General features: G+C 40.0%; 1 protein-coding gene across 1 annotated transcript in view; it reads left to right on the top strand.

The window, feature by feature from the left end:
* The window catches only part of SLC22A23 (solute carrier family 22 member 23), a 113,397-nt gene that overhangs the window by 63,878 nt on the left and 31,772 nt on the right, over positions 1-17,747 (top strand). The window contains exons 4-7 of the mRNA XM_075270752.1: positions 11,787-11,955; positions 13,584-13,711; positions 14,345-14,447; positions 16,795-17,027. Of these exons, the coding sequence (XP_075126853.1) occupies positions 11,787-11,955; positions 13,584-13,711; positions 14,345-14,447; positions 16,795-17,027 (633 nt within the window). The remainder of the gene's footprint in view (positions 1-11,786; positions 11,956-13,583; positions 13,712-14,344; positions 14,448-16,794; positions 17,028-17,747) is intronic.

Here is a 17,747-nt window from a genome sequence, read left to right as displayed (position 1 = left end):
CAGCCACATATTTCTTATAGAAATTGCATTTTTATGAACTTTATCACATATACTATTGCTGTCTATAGATATCATTGACCTTGCATTTTCTTATATTTTTTTTTATTTTAAACTTAGTTTTGCTGCTAGATCCTCACATTTTAAGGGTGGTATTTTGTAGCCGAGCGGTTTAAATTTTATTGATTTTATTATGACAAAATCTTCCATGTAGTTAAAGGGGTTGTCTGGGATAAAAAAAAACCAAACAAACAAATTACCGTATATACTCGAGTATAAGCCGAGTTTTTCAGCACAGTTTTTGTCGGGTTATATTCGAGTCATTACGGTAGTTACAGACACTGGGGCGGGTGCCGTGCCGTGTGTCTGAAAATGCCCACTAAAAATATTTTTCCTGTACGGTAAACGCCGTACCTGGAAAAAAAAAATGTCTAACTGCCCCTTCCCTGAGGCTGTTTTTTTTTTTTTTTTTTTTTCTCACCACTTGGAATTCAGTTTGACTATAGCCAGGCTAAAAATAGGGTATCTGCAGTGCTCCTATTCCATCAGGAAGGGGTTAATAGGTGCACTGCATATACCCTATATTCAGCCAGGCTGAATTCCAAATGGGGGCAGAAAACCCAGTCCTCAAGCTCAGGGAAGGGGCAGACAGACAACCAAAACGCCACCTCCCCTTTCCCAGCACCCAGCAACTACTGCACCCAAAAACTCTGACCATTTTAATTTTTGAAATTTTCCAGTAGCTGCTGCATCCCCCCCCCCCCCCCCCCCTCGGCTAATACTCAAGTCAATAAGTTTTCCCAGTTTTTTGTGGTAAAATTAGGGGCATCAGCTTATATTCAGGTCGGCTTATACTCGAGTGTATACGGTAACCACTAAACTAAACCACCTCCCTCTGCCTAACTTCTAATTTACTTGTAAAAAAATTAAATATAGAATTACCCATATCCCTGGGGCAGTCATGTGACTACCCCACAAACACTTTCTGATAATTTGGTGACGTTCCGTTCCACCACTTCCTAAACGGAACGTCACCAGTACTCACTTCCCCCACCCCACCCAGCCCCTTCTATACCTACCAGCCTTCCTGTCTGCTGTCTGGAAACTGCTCCTCTCCTCTTCCTCTCTTCAAGCGCTTGCTGGAGGTCGGAGATGCTGCGTCTGCGAGATGTGCAGTAGAGATGGAGTTCCATAGGTTAATAAAGTATATTACAAAAATGTTCACCAAATACCCTTCACTCAATAGTAAAATTAAAAGTAAAACAATGGTTACATCTTAATGCAATGGAGTTCCATGGCGGGGGGTATTAGTAGTGGGTGGGATAACTAGCTTAGCTAGGAAGACAGGGAGGTGGGTGCCATGGAGGGGGAGCAGTGACAGGGCGGTAGTGTAGAACGTACACAGGAAATTACATAGCAGGAAGCTAACACCAAGTAAACAAATGCAGAAGATTCCAGGAGCTCCCACAGACACCCAGAAATCACTCAAAACACTGCTAAAAATATATGTGGTGTGCTTTTAACCCATCCCATCAATAGCACAAACAGACCTTTAAAAAAAATTAAAAAAAATTTGCCCAGAAAACCCCTTTAGGCTGAAGCCCCACATTGCAGAAACACAGCTTTTGTTTTTGTTGCAGATTTTGTTGCAGTTTTTTTGAGCCAAAGGCAGGAGTGGATTGAGCAGAAAGGATAAGTATAAGAACCTCCTATATATATCCCATTCGTTTTGCAGTTACTCCTGACTTTGGCTCAAAAGACCACAACAAAATCTGCAACAAAAAAAGCTGCATTTCCGCAACGTGGGGCTTCAGTCTTAAGGTTTCAGCGCTCTAAGGGTTGGTTCACACTAGCGCTTGCATTCCGTCAAGGAGTTCGCTTGGACACCCCCCGGACGGAATACAATCGCAATTGCAAGCGATGTGCTTGCAAAGCACACGGACCCCATAGGCTATAATGGGCTCTGTGTGCTTGCCGTGCACTGCCTGCACGAATCATTCATGCCCATTCAAGCCCATTATAGTCTATGGGGACTGTGCGAGAGTGAAGGGTGTTTGGGATGACCAGTATATTCCAGCCAGGCATCTAAAGGGTGTTTGGTAAAGACCCACACCAGGGAGGTAATCAATCAAGGCCTGATAGTCTGTGTGTGAGGACTGGAAAGTGTGGCATCACACTGACAGAGCTGACCTATCCAAATTGAATCTACAAAGCGGGTACCGTGCCACCCACTGTTGTTGCCAAGGCGGGAGACTGGTAGCCAGGCTTCTGTATAGACGGGGAAAAGTTTTCCTATGTTTAGAGAGTTCTCATCTGAGAAGGCTTTTGTTTTGTTTATTTTGTGCCTTTGAAAAGGCAATGTACGCACTACAAGTGAATAAAGCCTGAACTTGTGTGCAATCCAGTGTCTGTGTCCCTGTTTTCTGCACTGCTACAAGCATCTACCTGAGCGATTCCCCACAGGTCCGTGTGCTTTGCAAGTGCATCGCTTGCAATTGCGATTGTATTCAGTCTGGGGGGTGTCCATGCGGACTGCTTCCGGACAGAATGCAAGCACTAGTGTGAACCAACCCTAAGCCACATCAAACTCATGAACCTCTTTCATCCTCACAGATCTTTTAACCAGCGAATTGTTGACACTAATTGACACTTAATGACTCAATTAATTCATTCTTCATTTACTGAGCGCATCATTGAAACTCATACTGCTGCTTTTTCTTTCAAACCTTTTTCATTTCTTGCTGATGCAAAGAAAGAAAAAAACATAAAATTTTCAGACCTTCAAAGTGTGAAATATGCAACCAACAAAAACTTTTATGACTCCTCTATCATTCACGGCCGTTTTGTACCTTGGTCATGTGAATGTGGCTTTACTGTATGAGATCCTAAAGTCTATTCATTGAATAAAGTCATGGAGGAATTGATGGCTATTGGACACGAGCATAGAATTCTGACTTAACATTCAGAATATCCTTAGAGTAGTAAAGTTGGGGGAGGGGGGAGGGGTTGTTTTGTTTTTTTAAAGTTAATGAACCTTTCTCAATTTGGTGCCATGTTGTTTCCAATTATGAGAAAGATGAATTCTTAGAACACGCACACTCCCTCAGTGTCCACATGGGTGGTAAAATAGCGGGTACTTTGCATAATTTCTCCATATTCTTGCCCTTACTACGTCCAGAGAACACGGTTTTTGGGGTCATCTTTTAGTTCGTTCTGCTCTTGCTCACATAATGGACACACGGCATTTCAGAAGTGATGTAGCCATTTTTAATTCATAGTTGCATTGTCAACTTAAAGATTTATGACTGGTAAATGATTTTTCCCTCCTAGGATGAGACAGTGATGTGCTGTGTCTAGCATTAGAGTAATAAGGCAGAAATGAACAGATGCCGCATCCTTTTATCTAAACATGAATCAATTTTAATGTGGAAGAAACCGTGATTTTATTGGAATGTTCTAATAGGAATCTGTTAGTTGCTTAGCTCAATATTCCTATGTAGATGACAATATACGATTTTTCATGCTCCATTTTCTGAATTATGACATTTAGGTATTAACTAGTTTAAATGATCTTAAAGGGCTCCTACACATTTACAAAAGGTTGCATTAAAGGAAAGACTCTAGAAATTCCCCACGGGTACGCAAGTGAAATTGTAATGAGATGTCTGTTTTACACTAAGGCCCCACGTAGCGAGATGCAGCAAAAAACGCAATGGAAACGCATGGTGTTTTTTTTCCGCAGCATTTTTACAGAAAGTCCGCAAAGTTTCCCCTCTGTGGATTTATGCACATACAGAGAACGCCAGCATTTCCACAGGTATAATTGACATGGTGCGACTTACAAAAGCACAAGCGTGTTTGAAATCACAGCTTTCCGTTTTTTGCTACGGTGTTTGGGGGCGCCAGCCTTAGGCAGACTTTCTTTATTGCAGATGGATTATTGCAGTTGCCATTTACATGCAGCCACGCATGTATGTTTCCCTCTTCCTTCTTCCAGCAGCTCACTTATCCCTCTGCCACTCTCCATAGACTTCTCTGGAAATATGTAACCTGATTTTGAGCCTGTGAGCTGAAAGTCCAGCTTGATCCAGCAGTAGATTTTAATAACTGGAAAAGAGGCATTTTCTATGATATTATATATATTAAAGTTACCTGTTTTGGTGTGATTTTTAATTCAGGTAAACATGCCAAGGCACTATATGGGATAAACTAAGACACATATTAATTGTACTTAGATTATAAAGAGAAACATATTGTCATTTTCTAGTTCATATGTACACAGAGGTTGGAAAGAAGATGCCAGGATGTTGCAACCCGGATGTGAACTAGTGACTTTTCTGAGTATTTAGAGTCCATTATCAGTCTGTGTGGAATATACATTACAATGCGGTGATGAGGAACCTATGGCGAAACTATGGCACGCGTGCCGGGGGGGCACGCAGAGCCCCCTCTGCTGGCACGCGTACCTTCGCCAAGATCACTCACTAATATGGAATCCGGTACAGGATTGCCCATTAGTGAGCGATCGCCACTGCTTTCAGCTGTGTCTGCAGTTGCACACACAGCTGAAAGCTATCAGTGTAGGCCACGGTCGCGCAGCCTACATTGATTGCAGAGTGTATAACCTCTGCCCCTACGCCGGTGCGATGACGTCATCAGTGCCTGCAGCAGGAGGAGGAGAAGGACGCTCTTCGTGGGACTGCAGCCATCATACTGATAAGGTCATAGTCGCGTTTATGACTAATTGACCATTATCTCGGGTAACTGTCGTCGTCCTAATTAATAAGGCTGAGGGCCGGCGGTCAAGAAATCACACCACTCTGTGTTGGTATTCATTCTTCTCTCAACCAAAGAATGTATGCTGACGCACTTTTTATTGAGAACACAGAGTTAAATAGTATCAGAGAAAGGAAGTGATATAACAACAACGTAAGTTTTCATATTCATTCCTGATTGGTATGGTACATCGCAATCAAATAGAAAAAGTTTAAGCAGTGCCATATATAGCCAGCTGGTCCCGCTTCTGCGTGTTGACCTTGGGGCGCTGTCTTGTGGCAGCAAGCCAAGCATTTGTTTTTCTTGCACCCATCTTGGATACAGGTGCCATCCTATGATTGATATAACATTATAGCAGTTTCAAGCATAGGTAACTATATCTAGCATTCAGCTTCAAAGGATAACAATGTTTTTTCATACATTACATGATTATAACCTTCACAATACTAGGTAAGTATTTTAAACTGCTGTGTGGGGGCCTACAGTGGACAAAATATGTGGGGGCCATATGTGGGGCATGTAATACATGTGGGGGCCATATGTGGGGCATGTAATATGACTAGGGTTGTGTTAATTGGGCCTTATGTTTTTTCTTTTAAGACCAAAGAAGTTAATGTATGCGTTGTTTTTTCCAAAATATAACGTTAATATTAAGGTTAAATTGGCGTGTTGGCACTTTGCAATACATTATCGGGTTTTGTGTTGCAGTTTAGGCATTCGGTCTCCTAAAGGTTCGCCATCACTGCTATAGAATGTAACCTACATTATTTTGGTTTCTATTTGTAGTGGTGTTTCAGCAGACGTATATTTTGAGCTTAACTCTGAGTATTAAGTGCCTTCCTATTAGCAAGCATGTGATTATCATTAAGCACTCATTAGTGCTACCTACTGTATGTTTATACCTCAACACAATTTCCCAGGATGCTAATGAGATCTTCCCTGAGCTTTTAATTGAGTAAAGAGCAACTATCCAGACCTAGTTTATGGATATAGAATTTATGATCCTTTATTAAACAACACTTAAGGATAAGGCACCATGTAGCAAGCCGCAGCCAAAAAACACGGCAGAAAAGACAGTGGCGGAAATGTATTGCATTTTTGTCCACAGTGTTTCTTTGCAGATTTTCTTCCTCTATTATACGGAAAACACCAGCGTTTCCTTAGTTGTAACGGACTTGCTGCGATTTACAGAAATGCAAGCGTTTTTGAAAACACAGCATTACTGCTGCACTTTTTTTTTCCGACAATATGTAGGTGGGATCAGCAAAGAATTCCATCAACTTTGCAAGTATTGTAAAACTCAGCACTATCGCAACATGGGGCCCTGGCGTAAAACGGGTTTACAGTGGAAAGGAAACGCGACTAAACCAACTACACATCAAATCTGTAACATAAAAAATATTATACGTGTATCTCACTGACGCTGGGTTCACACCAGCATTCGGGTCTCCGTTATCAGGTGTCTGTCTTCTGCCTGCAGAAGACGGAAACCTGTCAGACAGAGTCCGGCTGCAAGCGCCGGTCAGCGATTTATGCTCTCCGCGGCAAAACAGTTTTTTTTTAAACCGGACACAAAATCCTGGATGTCAGACTTTGTGTCCGGTTAAAAAAAAAAACTGTTTCGCTGTGGAGCGCATAAAACGCTCACCGGCGCTCATGGCCAGACACTTTTCAGACCCATTCAAATGAATGGGTTTAAAACATGACTACAGGTTTCCGTTTCTTGCCCAGTTTCGTGCAGGAGACGGAAACCTGCATAACGGAGACCCCTGAGCGCAGATGAACGAGCCTTTATCCAGTTCCACATCTGCCTAGGTCCCCATTGCACTCAACCTTCCTGGGGTCCTCAACACACAGGAAAAGCCCTGTGATACACTGATCAGAGTAGTGTCTGGCCTCAGACTTCTCCCAGCTTTTATGTGTATAGGACAGCATGGAGTGGAGATTAGTGGGTACACAGGCTGACCTAGGATTGGGATGTTTAATTGGTTAAAAATATTTTCCAAGGAAAAAGAAAATATACTTGGAGTGCTGTGTTGTGGGAATGACGAGTTTAGAACCAGGGACTTTGTGTATATATGTATATACAGTCCTATGAAAAAGTTTGGGCACCCCTATTAATCTTAATTATTTTTAGTTCTAAATATTTTGGTGTTTGCAGCAGCCATTTCAGTTTGATATATCTAATAACTGATGGACACAGTACTATTTCAGGATTGAAATGAGGTTTATTGTACTAACAGAAAATGTGCACTATGCAATAAACCAAAATTTGACCAGTGCAAAAGTATGAGCACCTCAACAGAAAAGTGACATTAATATTTAGTAGATCCTCCTTTTGCAAAGATAACAGCCTCTAGTCGCTTCCTGTAGCTTTTAATCAGTTCCTGGATCCTGGATGAAGGTATTTTGGACCATTCTTCTTTACAAAACAATTCAAGTTCAGTTAAGTTTGATGGTGGCCGAGCATGGACAGCCCGCTTCAAATCATCCGACAGATGTTCAATGATATTCAGGTCTGGGGACTGGGATGGCCATTCCAGAACATTGTAATTGTTCCTCTGCATGAATGCCTGAGTCGATTTGGAGCGTTGTTTTGGATTATTGTCTTGCTGACATATCCATCTCCGGCGTAACTTCGTCACTGATTCTTGAACATTATTCTCAAGAATCTGCTGATACTGAGTGGAATCCATGTGACCCTCAACTTTAACAAGATTCCCGGTGCCGGCATTGGCCACACAGCCCCAAAGCATGATGGAACCTCCACCAAATTTTACAGTGGGTAGCAAGTGTTTTTCTTGGAATGCTGTTTCTTTTTGGACGCCATGCATAACGCCTTTTTTTATAACCAAACAACTCAATCTTTGTTTCCAAAATGAAGTTGGCTTCTCCAAATGTGCTTTTGCATACCTCAGGCAACTCTATTTGTGGCGTACGTGCAGAAACTGCTTCTTTCTCATCACTCTCCCATACAGCTTATCCTTGTGCAAAGTGCGCTGTATTGCTGACTGATGCACAGTGACACCATCTGCAGCAAGATGATGCTGCAGCTCTTTGGAGGTGGTCTGTGGATTGTCCTTGACTGTTCTCACCATTCTTCTTCTCTGCCTTTCTGATATTTTTCTTGGCCTGCCACTTCTTGGCTTAACAAGAACTGTCCCTGTGGTCTTCCATTTCCTTACTATGTTCCTCACAGTGGAAACTGACAGGTTCAATCTCTGAGACAACTTTTTGTATCCTTCCCCTGAACAACTATGTTGAACAATCTTTGTTTTCAGATCATTTGAGAGTTGTTTTAAGTAGCCCATGATGCCACTCTTCAGAGGAGATTCAAATAGGAGAACAACTTGCAATTGGCCACCTTAAATACCTTTTCTTATGATTGGATAGATCTGGCTATGAAGTTCAAAGCTCAGTGAGGTTACAAAAACAATTTTGTGCTTCAGTAAGTCAGTAAAAAGTAGTTAGGAGTATTCAAATCAATAAAATGATAAGGGTGCCCATACTTTTGCACCGGTCAAATTTTGGTTTAATGCATATTGCACATTTTCTGTTAGTACAATAAACCTCATTTCAATCCTGAAATATTACTGTGTCCATCAGTTATTAGATATATCAAACTGAAATGGCTGCTGCAAACACCAAAATATTTAGAACTAAAAATGATTAAGATTAATAGGGGTGCCCAAACTTTTTCATAGGACTGTGTATAAGTATGTTCTGTAGTATATGGATTGCCTCTTGTTAGTGAATCATGTTGTCTGAGCAGAGCTGAGGATTGTCATCTTAAATCAATATAAGATGCATAATGAATGTAATATTGATCTTTGAGGTTGTTTTATCAACCTGAATAAAACATTTGTTTTATTTGATGGTGCCTGGAATAAAAAAAAATATAAGTACAGCAATGAAATCTTAAGAAATGTGGCCATTGGGGAACATTTATGGTTCTTTAATTTTGATTTTCAATAGGAACTCAGAATGCTTCTATGTCAAGTGGTGAGTAGCCATGTTGGCAGGGACTAGGTGTATACAGTTGCACTAGTCTAAGCCAATTACACCTAGATGGAAAAAGATTGCCGTAAGCCATGCTTTTTAGATTATATTCACATTTGCATTGATTATTTCAGAGAATTATGAAACGTCCATGTATCTGCAACAGTGTATACCAAGGGAGACTGACTATTCCATTGACTATAATGTGGTCCATCAGTTTTCAATCATGGGCCCTGTGATTTTACTGGAAAAAAATGGCACAGTATGCTACACATTTTGTATGGCATTTATTATGGAATCTGTGATGCAGGACAAGCTCCTGAACAGATACTAGTCATGTCCTAAGAACCTTGTATAAGATATGTGCTGTGGATTTGCTGCCCTATTAGGATCCTAGTGTTGCTCATGAAAGGTCTATGCCACCGTACACTAGTGTAAGGAATCAGCAACTTTTGACACTCTGAATGGAGTAGACCCGCTCAATTCTCTCTAATCCAGCAGCCAGACCTTATACCAGAGTTTTGGTAAAACTCTCCAGCAAGGAGCACCGCTTTCCTAAGCTGCATCTAGAACATATTTGATAGAATCCTGGGAGAAAAGTATACTCCTTCTAGCACTTTCTCCCTTGTCCTGTCACACCATTTATCACATTGGTCAGGTTTTTTTCGGGACACAATAGGCCAAGTCACACAAAGACTGAAGATAGATCTAAAACGTTAGATTGCAGCTCTTGGCACAACTTTGAAAGTGTCGTGTCAAATGACAGATGTGCACTCCCTCGAGAGAACCCCATCCAGTTTGCAGATCTAGACAGAAACTGATCAATGATTTGTCATTTTCATTTATGTATTGCGGTGTCATCCAAAACCTTCACAGACCATGCAGAAACAACAAGTAATATCTCAGCTCCTTTGTCAGTTCCAACCTTAAACAGGAGAAACTTTCGCTGTTCCTCATACGTCTGATTTACTGCATGCTTATATTCCCAGGAACAGAACAATGCAGAGTTATAAGAAAAGACAACTATATGTATTAGAAAAGACAAGTCAGGAGAGCTGGCAGGGTTTCTACTTTGCTGTATTGCCTTTTCAATATTTCACCAGTGTATTTTATGCTTCAGGGTTAATCTTTCTCTCTTCCATACCTTCTTTTGTTTCTAGCTACGGTCATTGACATTTGGATATGTACACATGTATACCTGTTTAGAGGCATGATTAAAGTTTCATTACTAGCTATGATTTTAGACCAAAATAACCGCAGATGGCATGAACATGAATAGCCAATCGTATTTCTGCGTATGGACAACTATAAGCTGTGTACATGTGCAAATTACAAATTACAATGTGTTTATCTGGGTATAAGAAATGATGAATATATTTTTGTTTGCGACTTATTTTTCCCCTTTTTTTTTTTTTTTTTACTCCTGTTATGTTTAATATTAACCTAAGGCTTGTCCAACCGTAATTCCAAAATTCTAGTTAAATACATATTGTCATAAAGATGTAAAGGGTGAATAAAAAAGTTACGACATTGAGGAATCATAACTTCTTAATACCACCTGTTTATAGACCACAAAAGCAAGATTTTACATTTTTAGGTTTTTGGTTTTTTTCACTGTCCCATTTCAAGATTTATAACTTTTTTTTTTTTTTTTTTACACCAAAGTTTGTTGCTTTTATTGTATAAATTCTGCAGAGTTTTCCTCTGCTGACTTTCTGCTTCAATTATACCTGTAAAGAAACGCTGATGGTTGCTATAAGTATAAGTGACATACTGCGATTAGGGTTGAGCGATCGTGTTCGGAAAAAAATCGGATTCTGATCGGCGATCGAGAAAAATTCACGATCGCGATCAGAATCCCGAACATGATCTTTTTAGTTGGGATCGAGATCGGTGATCATTTCCCACAATGCTTTGCTAGCTAGTCTCCCATTCATTCTAATGGGAGACTAGCTAACATCTCTAGTAGCTACTTACCTTAAGAGATGGCTGGTCCAGTGCCCGGTCTTCTCGTTCTTCTTCGCCTCGCTGTCCCCTGCCTCCCAGGTTAGGAGAGTGTGGGCGGGTACTGGGAGGGGAGACGTCATGGCTCCCCGCCCTGTTCCCGCCCACACTCTCCTAAGCTACAAGCCCCGCCTTCCTAGCGCTTTAAACACTAACCTGGGAGGCGGGGGCAGCGAGGCAAAGAAGACCGAGAACACCGAGCACCGGACAAGCCATCTTTTCAGGTAAGTGGACACCAGGGGGACTAAGTAGCCAGAGGATTAAAAAAAAAATCCTCTGGCTACTTAGTGATTAAAAAAATTCACTACACAGCATGGATTCTAACAATTAAAGCATTCAATTGTTAGATTCCATGCTGTATAGTGAATAGGATTGCTTTTAAAATCCGATCTCCGATTAGTAAAAAAAAATCCCATTGACTTGCATTGGGATCGAGATCGGGTTCGAATGAAAAATTATCGGTAATCGGATTTCAAAATCGATCCTGAAAAGTCAAGATCGGCTCAACCCTAACTGCGATTTCCAAAAATGCAATGGTATTTTTCTGCAATGTGTGGATGGCATTCGATAGACTGTAAAACACTGTGGCATACAATGGTGTTTACACCACATGGGGCCCCGATTTCAGGGCTTGTTTTTTTGCAGGGCAAATTGGGGAAAGTGATTTAACAAGACCTTGTGTTTAGTACTCTGGTTTTCATAATCCCTGCAACAGCAATAGATGCGTCTGATTTCTGACTAGGTACATGCCACATCATAAATCAGGCACATCCTCCACCCGCACTGAAATCTACACCAACTCCATAAACTGGTGTAAATGATCATAAATCTGCCAGAGCTTGTTCCATTCAAATACATTTTCTTTTTAAATGCTGGGTTGTTTTTTTTTGGTTTTTTTTTGAGGGGGGGGGGGTCTTTTCAAATTCAGATGCTAACACAATATGATTTCCTTTCTGTGTGCACTTGTATTATTTGTATTTTCTCTCAGTCTTTGCTGTTTTCTCTTTCAGGAATAGAGCTTTGCCCTCCAGGGCACAGATTCATGATTACAATGGTGGCCAGTTTTATTGGAATGGCTGGACAATTCCTTCTGCCTGGTTTAGCAGCTCTGTGTAGAGACTGGCAGATCCTCCAGGCTGTCATAATCTGCCCCTTTATTCTCATGCTTCCCTACTGGTAGTAAGTATCCTCTATACATAATTGGAATATTGAAGTGTTGTAAATATTTAAAGTGATGCTTTTTTTGTGAAACTAAATACTCTGCAGATATTTTTGGTCAATGAAAGTCTATAGTTTGTCAGATGGAAGTCTGCAGCGGCAAAATAATTTCAGCAAAACATTCCGTTCTTGATCCCGATTTTGTTAAATAATTGCTGCCATTGTGCCACATATTTCATCCTATGCATTGTAAGGGTGCATTCACACGGAGGAAAATGATGAGGAATTTCAGCGCTGAAAAAAGCCTCTCATTGACTTCAATGGGAGGCGCTTTTTTCAGCGCTAAAATTCCACACCAAATTCCTTACCATTTTTCTCCGTGAGAATTCACCCTAATGGACGCTAAATGCTAATCCATGGTGAAAATTGTCATAAACTGACAAAATGGGAAAATCTGCACCCCAGTTTTCTCTGTGTAAGAAATGTTTTAGACTAAGGCCCCACAATTTGTTTTTTTTTTTTTTTGTTTTAGATTATGCTTTTTTTTTTTAGCCAAAGCCAGGAGTGCTGAAAAAGGAATGGAAAATGTATAGGAAATGAATTATATTTCTCCCTTCTGTTGAGTCCACTCCTGACTTTGGATCAAAAACCACAGCAAAATCTGCAACAACAAAAAAGCTGCTTTTCTGCAACGTGGTTAAGATTTGGGGAAATGTATAATTTAAAAGGCTTATACAGGATTAGAAAAACATAGCTGACTTTGTTCCCAAAACAGCACCACACCTGTCCACTGGTTGTGAACAGCATTGCAGCTCTGGTCCATTGAAGAGCATGTAAATGAGCTGCAATATCACATGAAATCTGTGGACAAGCGTGGTGCTATTTTTGCAAGAAACCATTCTCTTATTGCATATGGGTCCTCCTACAAATAATCTCTGCCCAGTGCATTTATTTTTGTGTGTGGGGGGGTTTTTTTTTGGTTTTTTTTAACTTTTTCTTTTTTTAATGCTTTTTTATGTTGCTTTGCAATAAAATGATTTCAAAGTCAAAGGGAAAATATTGGCAGAAAGTGATTTATTGTTAACCTAGTTATGTTAAACATATTTTGTGTATTTCAGCATTTTCTGTATAAAGATAGTAAGCTGTTAAATTTGTAAATCTTCAATTAATGTAGACTTTAGATAAAATATAATATATGTGTGTGTGTGTGTGTGTGTGTGTATATATATATATATATATATATATATATATATAACTGTATAAGTAGTATGTTCAAGAATATCTAGTCTAGAACACCTTCCAAAAGGAGTCAACAAACCTCTCCAATCTACAGGTTCTCAGAAAATACAATAAAATATCTACAATCACAGACTAAAAAATATGTATTAGTATCTGGTTGTAATTGTTAAAAAAAAAAAAAAAAAAAAAAAAAAAAAAAAAAAACATGATAAATTTCTTGCTGTATGCTGAATGGCCTGATGTGGGTTATACAATTTAGACCAATTTTCCAACGCAGCTCTATTTTTAACAAACTACAAACCCGCTGAGCATGTTCTAGAGTAAGTTTTGCTTACACTGATTTCTTTTATGTTTTCTCTGTATGTAAAGCATATAAAAATGTGCCATGTCTGTTTTTTATTTCTCTACAGCATCTTTCCTGAATCTTTGAGGTGGTTAATGGCCACATTGCAGTATGACGCTTCTAAGAAGCAAATTCTTCAGACTATTCACAAGAACAGAATAATCCAAGAAAGTGATGTTAAAGGAGTAATGCCAGGTAAGTATTGTGAGACACTTAGTCTAGGTCACTCAGTATTGATGAGTGTGCCAGTAATACCGGCTACATAGCATTCTGTTCCTTCCTTGTCTTACCACATAGCAGACTATACAGTGATTATCTCTTCCTTCTTTACTACTAGATTAGATTCAGACTGGAGACTCTGCCATATAGACAACTGAGAAAAGTCCTGTATGGCGGACTTTTCTCTCCACCGGTTTCAGTATAAAAACGGCAGACCCCATTATACTCTATGGGTTTCACAGATGTCTGTGGTCCAATGGACCTGAACGATGGACACCCGTGGGCAGATGAGAACCTAGCCTTAGTTTTTACTTATAAAGATTTTTTAGTAAAAGTTCTTGTTGCACATTTTATTTCATTGTTACCATCCTTCTGCCTGTACAGTTATACCTCTTGTTCTGGAGGCCACTTCTGCTCTGAGCAGTTCCCACGTACAGCAGTGGTGGGGGAACATGAGTCTGGCCTAGGCATATGCCCGATTTATTTAGGGCTCTACAATAGTAAAATGATACATGACACTGCCAGTTCTTGGACATAAATATACCCACTTCAGGTAGTGATGCTACATGGATAGTGTATAAATCTGTATCTACATTACTGTGTTTGTAGAATTGGAGAGAGAGCTTGCAAGAAGACCTAAGAAAGTTTGCATTGTGAAAGTTGTGGGAACCCGGAACCTGTGGCGAAATATACTTGTCCTTTGTGTTAACTCGTAAGTCTATCTACAATTTGTGACGTGATCAAGATGTTTTGCTGTATGATATCTTCCATGTGTTGTGTAGTGGTAGATAGTCTTTATATACTTCTAGGGAGAGGGGCGATTCTTCAAAACCATGTATTATATGCCGATGCCACATTTTAATTTATAATGCTGCACTTCATCATGAATTGGGCACATCCTCCTGGTGGTGTGGCCCCTTGCTGGAGTAGATTTTGCCTTCGTTTATAGTACTATTTCAGTCACAAGTGATGATTAATGACTTGTGACTATTTATTACTAATTATTATTTATTTATTTTCCACAGTATTTGTCTCCATTTCGCAATCTCTTAATCCTCTACAAACCTGTAAAATGGCACAATAAACAAAACCTGTTTGCCAAAAGTATCTTTACCCTGTATCTAAAATGATCAATAAAGCAACATTGCAAAACATCTAGTATAATAATTTCTTCTTGTTTTGTGTCTACAGTTTAAAAAGACTTATATGCATTCATGGTAACAGTCTGCTAGCAAATAATGTGTACTCTAATCCTACAATGATAAATCCTGCCGTTTTTTCATTACTTTTTGATTACGTGCTTAATGTATGTAGGTGATAGATGTGGAGTATGTGTGTAGTCTCTTGTAGTATATTATAATGGACATTTAATTAGGAAGAATCTTATTCTAGATGTTTTATAGCAATGAAAAATAGTTGCAATGGTAGAAATGAACTTTTAAGGACCCTTCTAGTCCTGCTGCTGAACCCCATCTCGCGCTATATGTTAAAAAGAAGAGGGAAGGTGTATCGAGGAGTGAAAGTGGGCTGTATGGTTATTTAGGTAATCATGTGATACTGTAGATCTTTACTGCTCTCATGTCTTAAAAAGAAAAAAAATTCTGACTCAGCAGGAGAACTGCAGGTGTCATTTCAAGCTCTCATAATGTAGTTGTTCTACCACAATTCTCCGACCATAGCGGACATCAGATGGTTGAATGCACTTTGTGGTATTAAAATGGATACTTAAAAGTAGCCTGTTAAGTGACCACATAGTCCAGCATTTGACGCTGCATAAAGAAATGAGCACTGTGATCATCAAAAATAAAAATGTGTAGACCTCTAAATGTTACATGACCACTAAAACAGATTAATGATAGAAATTCACCCTCAAGATGCTGGATATAAAACACTTGTGCTCTGTGTGCTGATCTGCTTTATCAGTTTGTTTCATGGTTCACATTTATTTTCTGGTTTGGATCTACAGATAGTCACTAAACATCTTAATACTGTTATTGTTTCATCTAAGACACTTCTGAGTCTAAAATGGTAAGAGCATACACTTTGTCTTGGCATACACTTTGTCTTTAAGGAGTATGCCATGGCATTATGATTAACAGAGATCCATCTTCTGAACTCCACATCCATTCTGAGAACCAAGGAATTGCCACTGGTTTTCTTCTTTAGACTTCACTATGCCCTTCAGTGTATCTTGCAGTCTAAGCTAAGAAATATAAAATAATAATATAAAATAATCTTTGGCTTCCAGTATTTTGTGCCCTGTCTGCTTTAGGTAGTACTTGCCTGGCCTTTTTTGTGTTAGATTTATTTTGCTGCTACTTTGTAGTTTTGGACATAACGAATAACCTTCACTTTATTTTCTTTGAAAGTCTTATTACATGTGACTTTATACTTCGCAGTGTATCTGTTTCAGTTTTATATACTTCCTGCAGGAAACCAAGCCTAGCGATTATGAATTAAAGGGTTTGTCCTGAAATTTAAGTTTGTGGTTTTCTTTATTAAAAGCCATTAATCTATGATCACTGCCATAACCATATAGACCTCACTGTGCCCAGATAAACATTGTCCTTAAATCTGTACTGTTCTGCTTACGTCTGGGGGTCCCAGGGATTGAACCACAACCAGGGATACGGTACATTGATGGCCTATTTTAATTGAAATTCCTTGTCAGTCCCTTCAAAAACAACCCATAGTAAAACAGACCACTCTAGATTATGGTATCAGTAGAATGGTAATACCACTAATCTTTTTGATGCAGAACCTAGTATTCATATCAATATAATTCTGTTATGATACGTTAGCTCACATGGGTGTACAGTTTCTTCCATGCTGCTAAGGAGCATCCCTTGACCAATGCTATGACTTGAGAAAAAGGGTACTGTGGAGCAGCAGGAGTGATCTACTTGGCCAGTCACAGTTCTATATACCTCACATTCCTTATAGGACTGAATGCTGATTATGGAGGTGCTGGATACTTTTATGTAGTTGTATTATTTACAGATCTCCTTAAGATTACTTTCTACCACATGTTTCATGATTGTGTTGTATGCTTCTTTCAGATTGACTGGGTATGGGATACACCACTGCTTTGCTAAAAGTCTGATGGACCCTGAAGTCAATATGAACATCATGCACAACTTCTATGCCAACTACTTTGCCATGGCAGGCATTACATTAGCCTCATGCCTGGCTATGTGTCCTGTTGTTGGATTTTTGGGAAGAAGGGGAGGGTTGCTCCTGTTCATGATTCTCACCGCTTTGGCATCACTACTTCAGCTTGGTCTTCTGAACTGTAAGTGATATATTATATTGTTATGTTCTTCATTCAGTTGGACACTCAGAAATTGCCAAATTCTCAAGGATGTTCCAACATATTAATGTCACAATTAGAGATGAGCGAACAGTGTTCTATCGAACTCATGTTCGATCGGATATTAGGCTGTTCGGCATGTTCGAATCGAATCGAACACCGCGTGGTAAAGTGCGCCATTACTCGATTCCCCTCCCACCTTCCCTGGCGCCTTTTTTGCTCCAATAACAGCGCAGGGTAGGTGGGACAGGAACTACGACACCGGTGACGTTGAAAAAAGTAGGCAAAACCCATTGGCTGCCGAAAACATGTGACCTCTAATTTAAAAGAACAGCGCCGCCCAGGTTCGCGTCATTCTGAGCTTGCAATTCACCGAGGACGGAGGTTTCCGTCCAGTTAGCTAGGGCTTAGATTCTGGGTAGGCAGGGACAGGCTAGGATAGGAAGGAGAAGACAACCAACAGCTCTTGTAAGAGCTAAATTCCAGGGAGAAGCTTGTCAGTGTAACGTGGCACTGACGGGCTCAATCGCCGCAACCCAGCTTTCCCAGGATCCTGAATGGAATACACTGTCAGTGTATTCCCGTATACCCGATATATACCCCGATACCCGTTCCAACGGTGTGCCCCCCCACCTTCACCCCAGAAATACCCTGCAAGTCCCCTAGCAATAGAATTGGGGCTATATACACCCACAATTTTTA

The sequence above is a fragment of the Leptodactylus fuscus genome, chromosome 4 (assembly GCF_031893055.1).
Source record: "Leptodactylus fuscus isolate aLepFus1 chromosome 4, aLepFus1.hap2, whole genome shotgun sequence".
NCBI lineage: Eukaryota > Metazoa > Chordata > Amphibia > Anura > Leptodactylidae > Leptodactylus > Leptodactylus fuscus.
The sequence above is the reverse complement of the archived record's forward strand: the minus strand, read 5'-3'. Positions and strand labels throughout refer to the sequence as shown.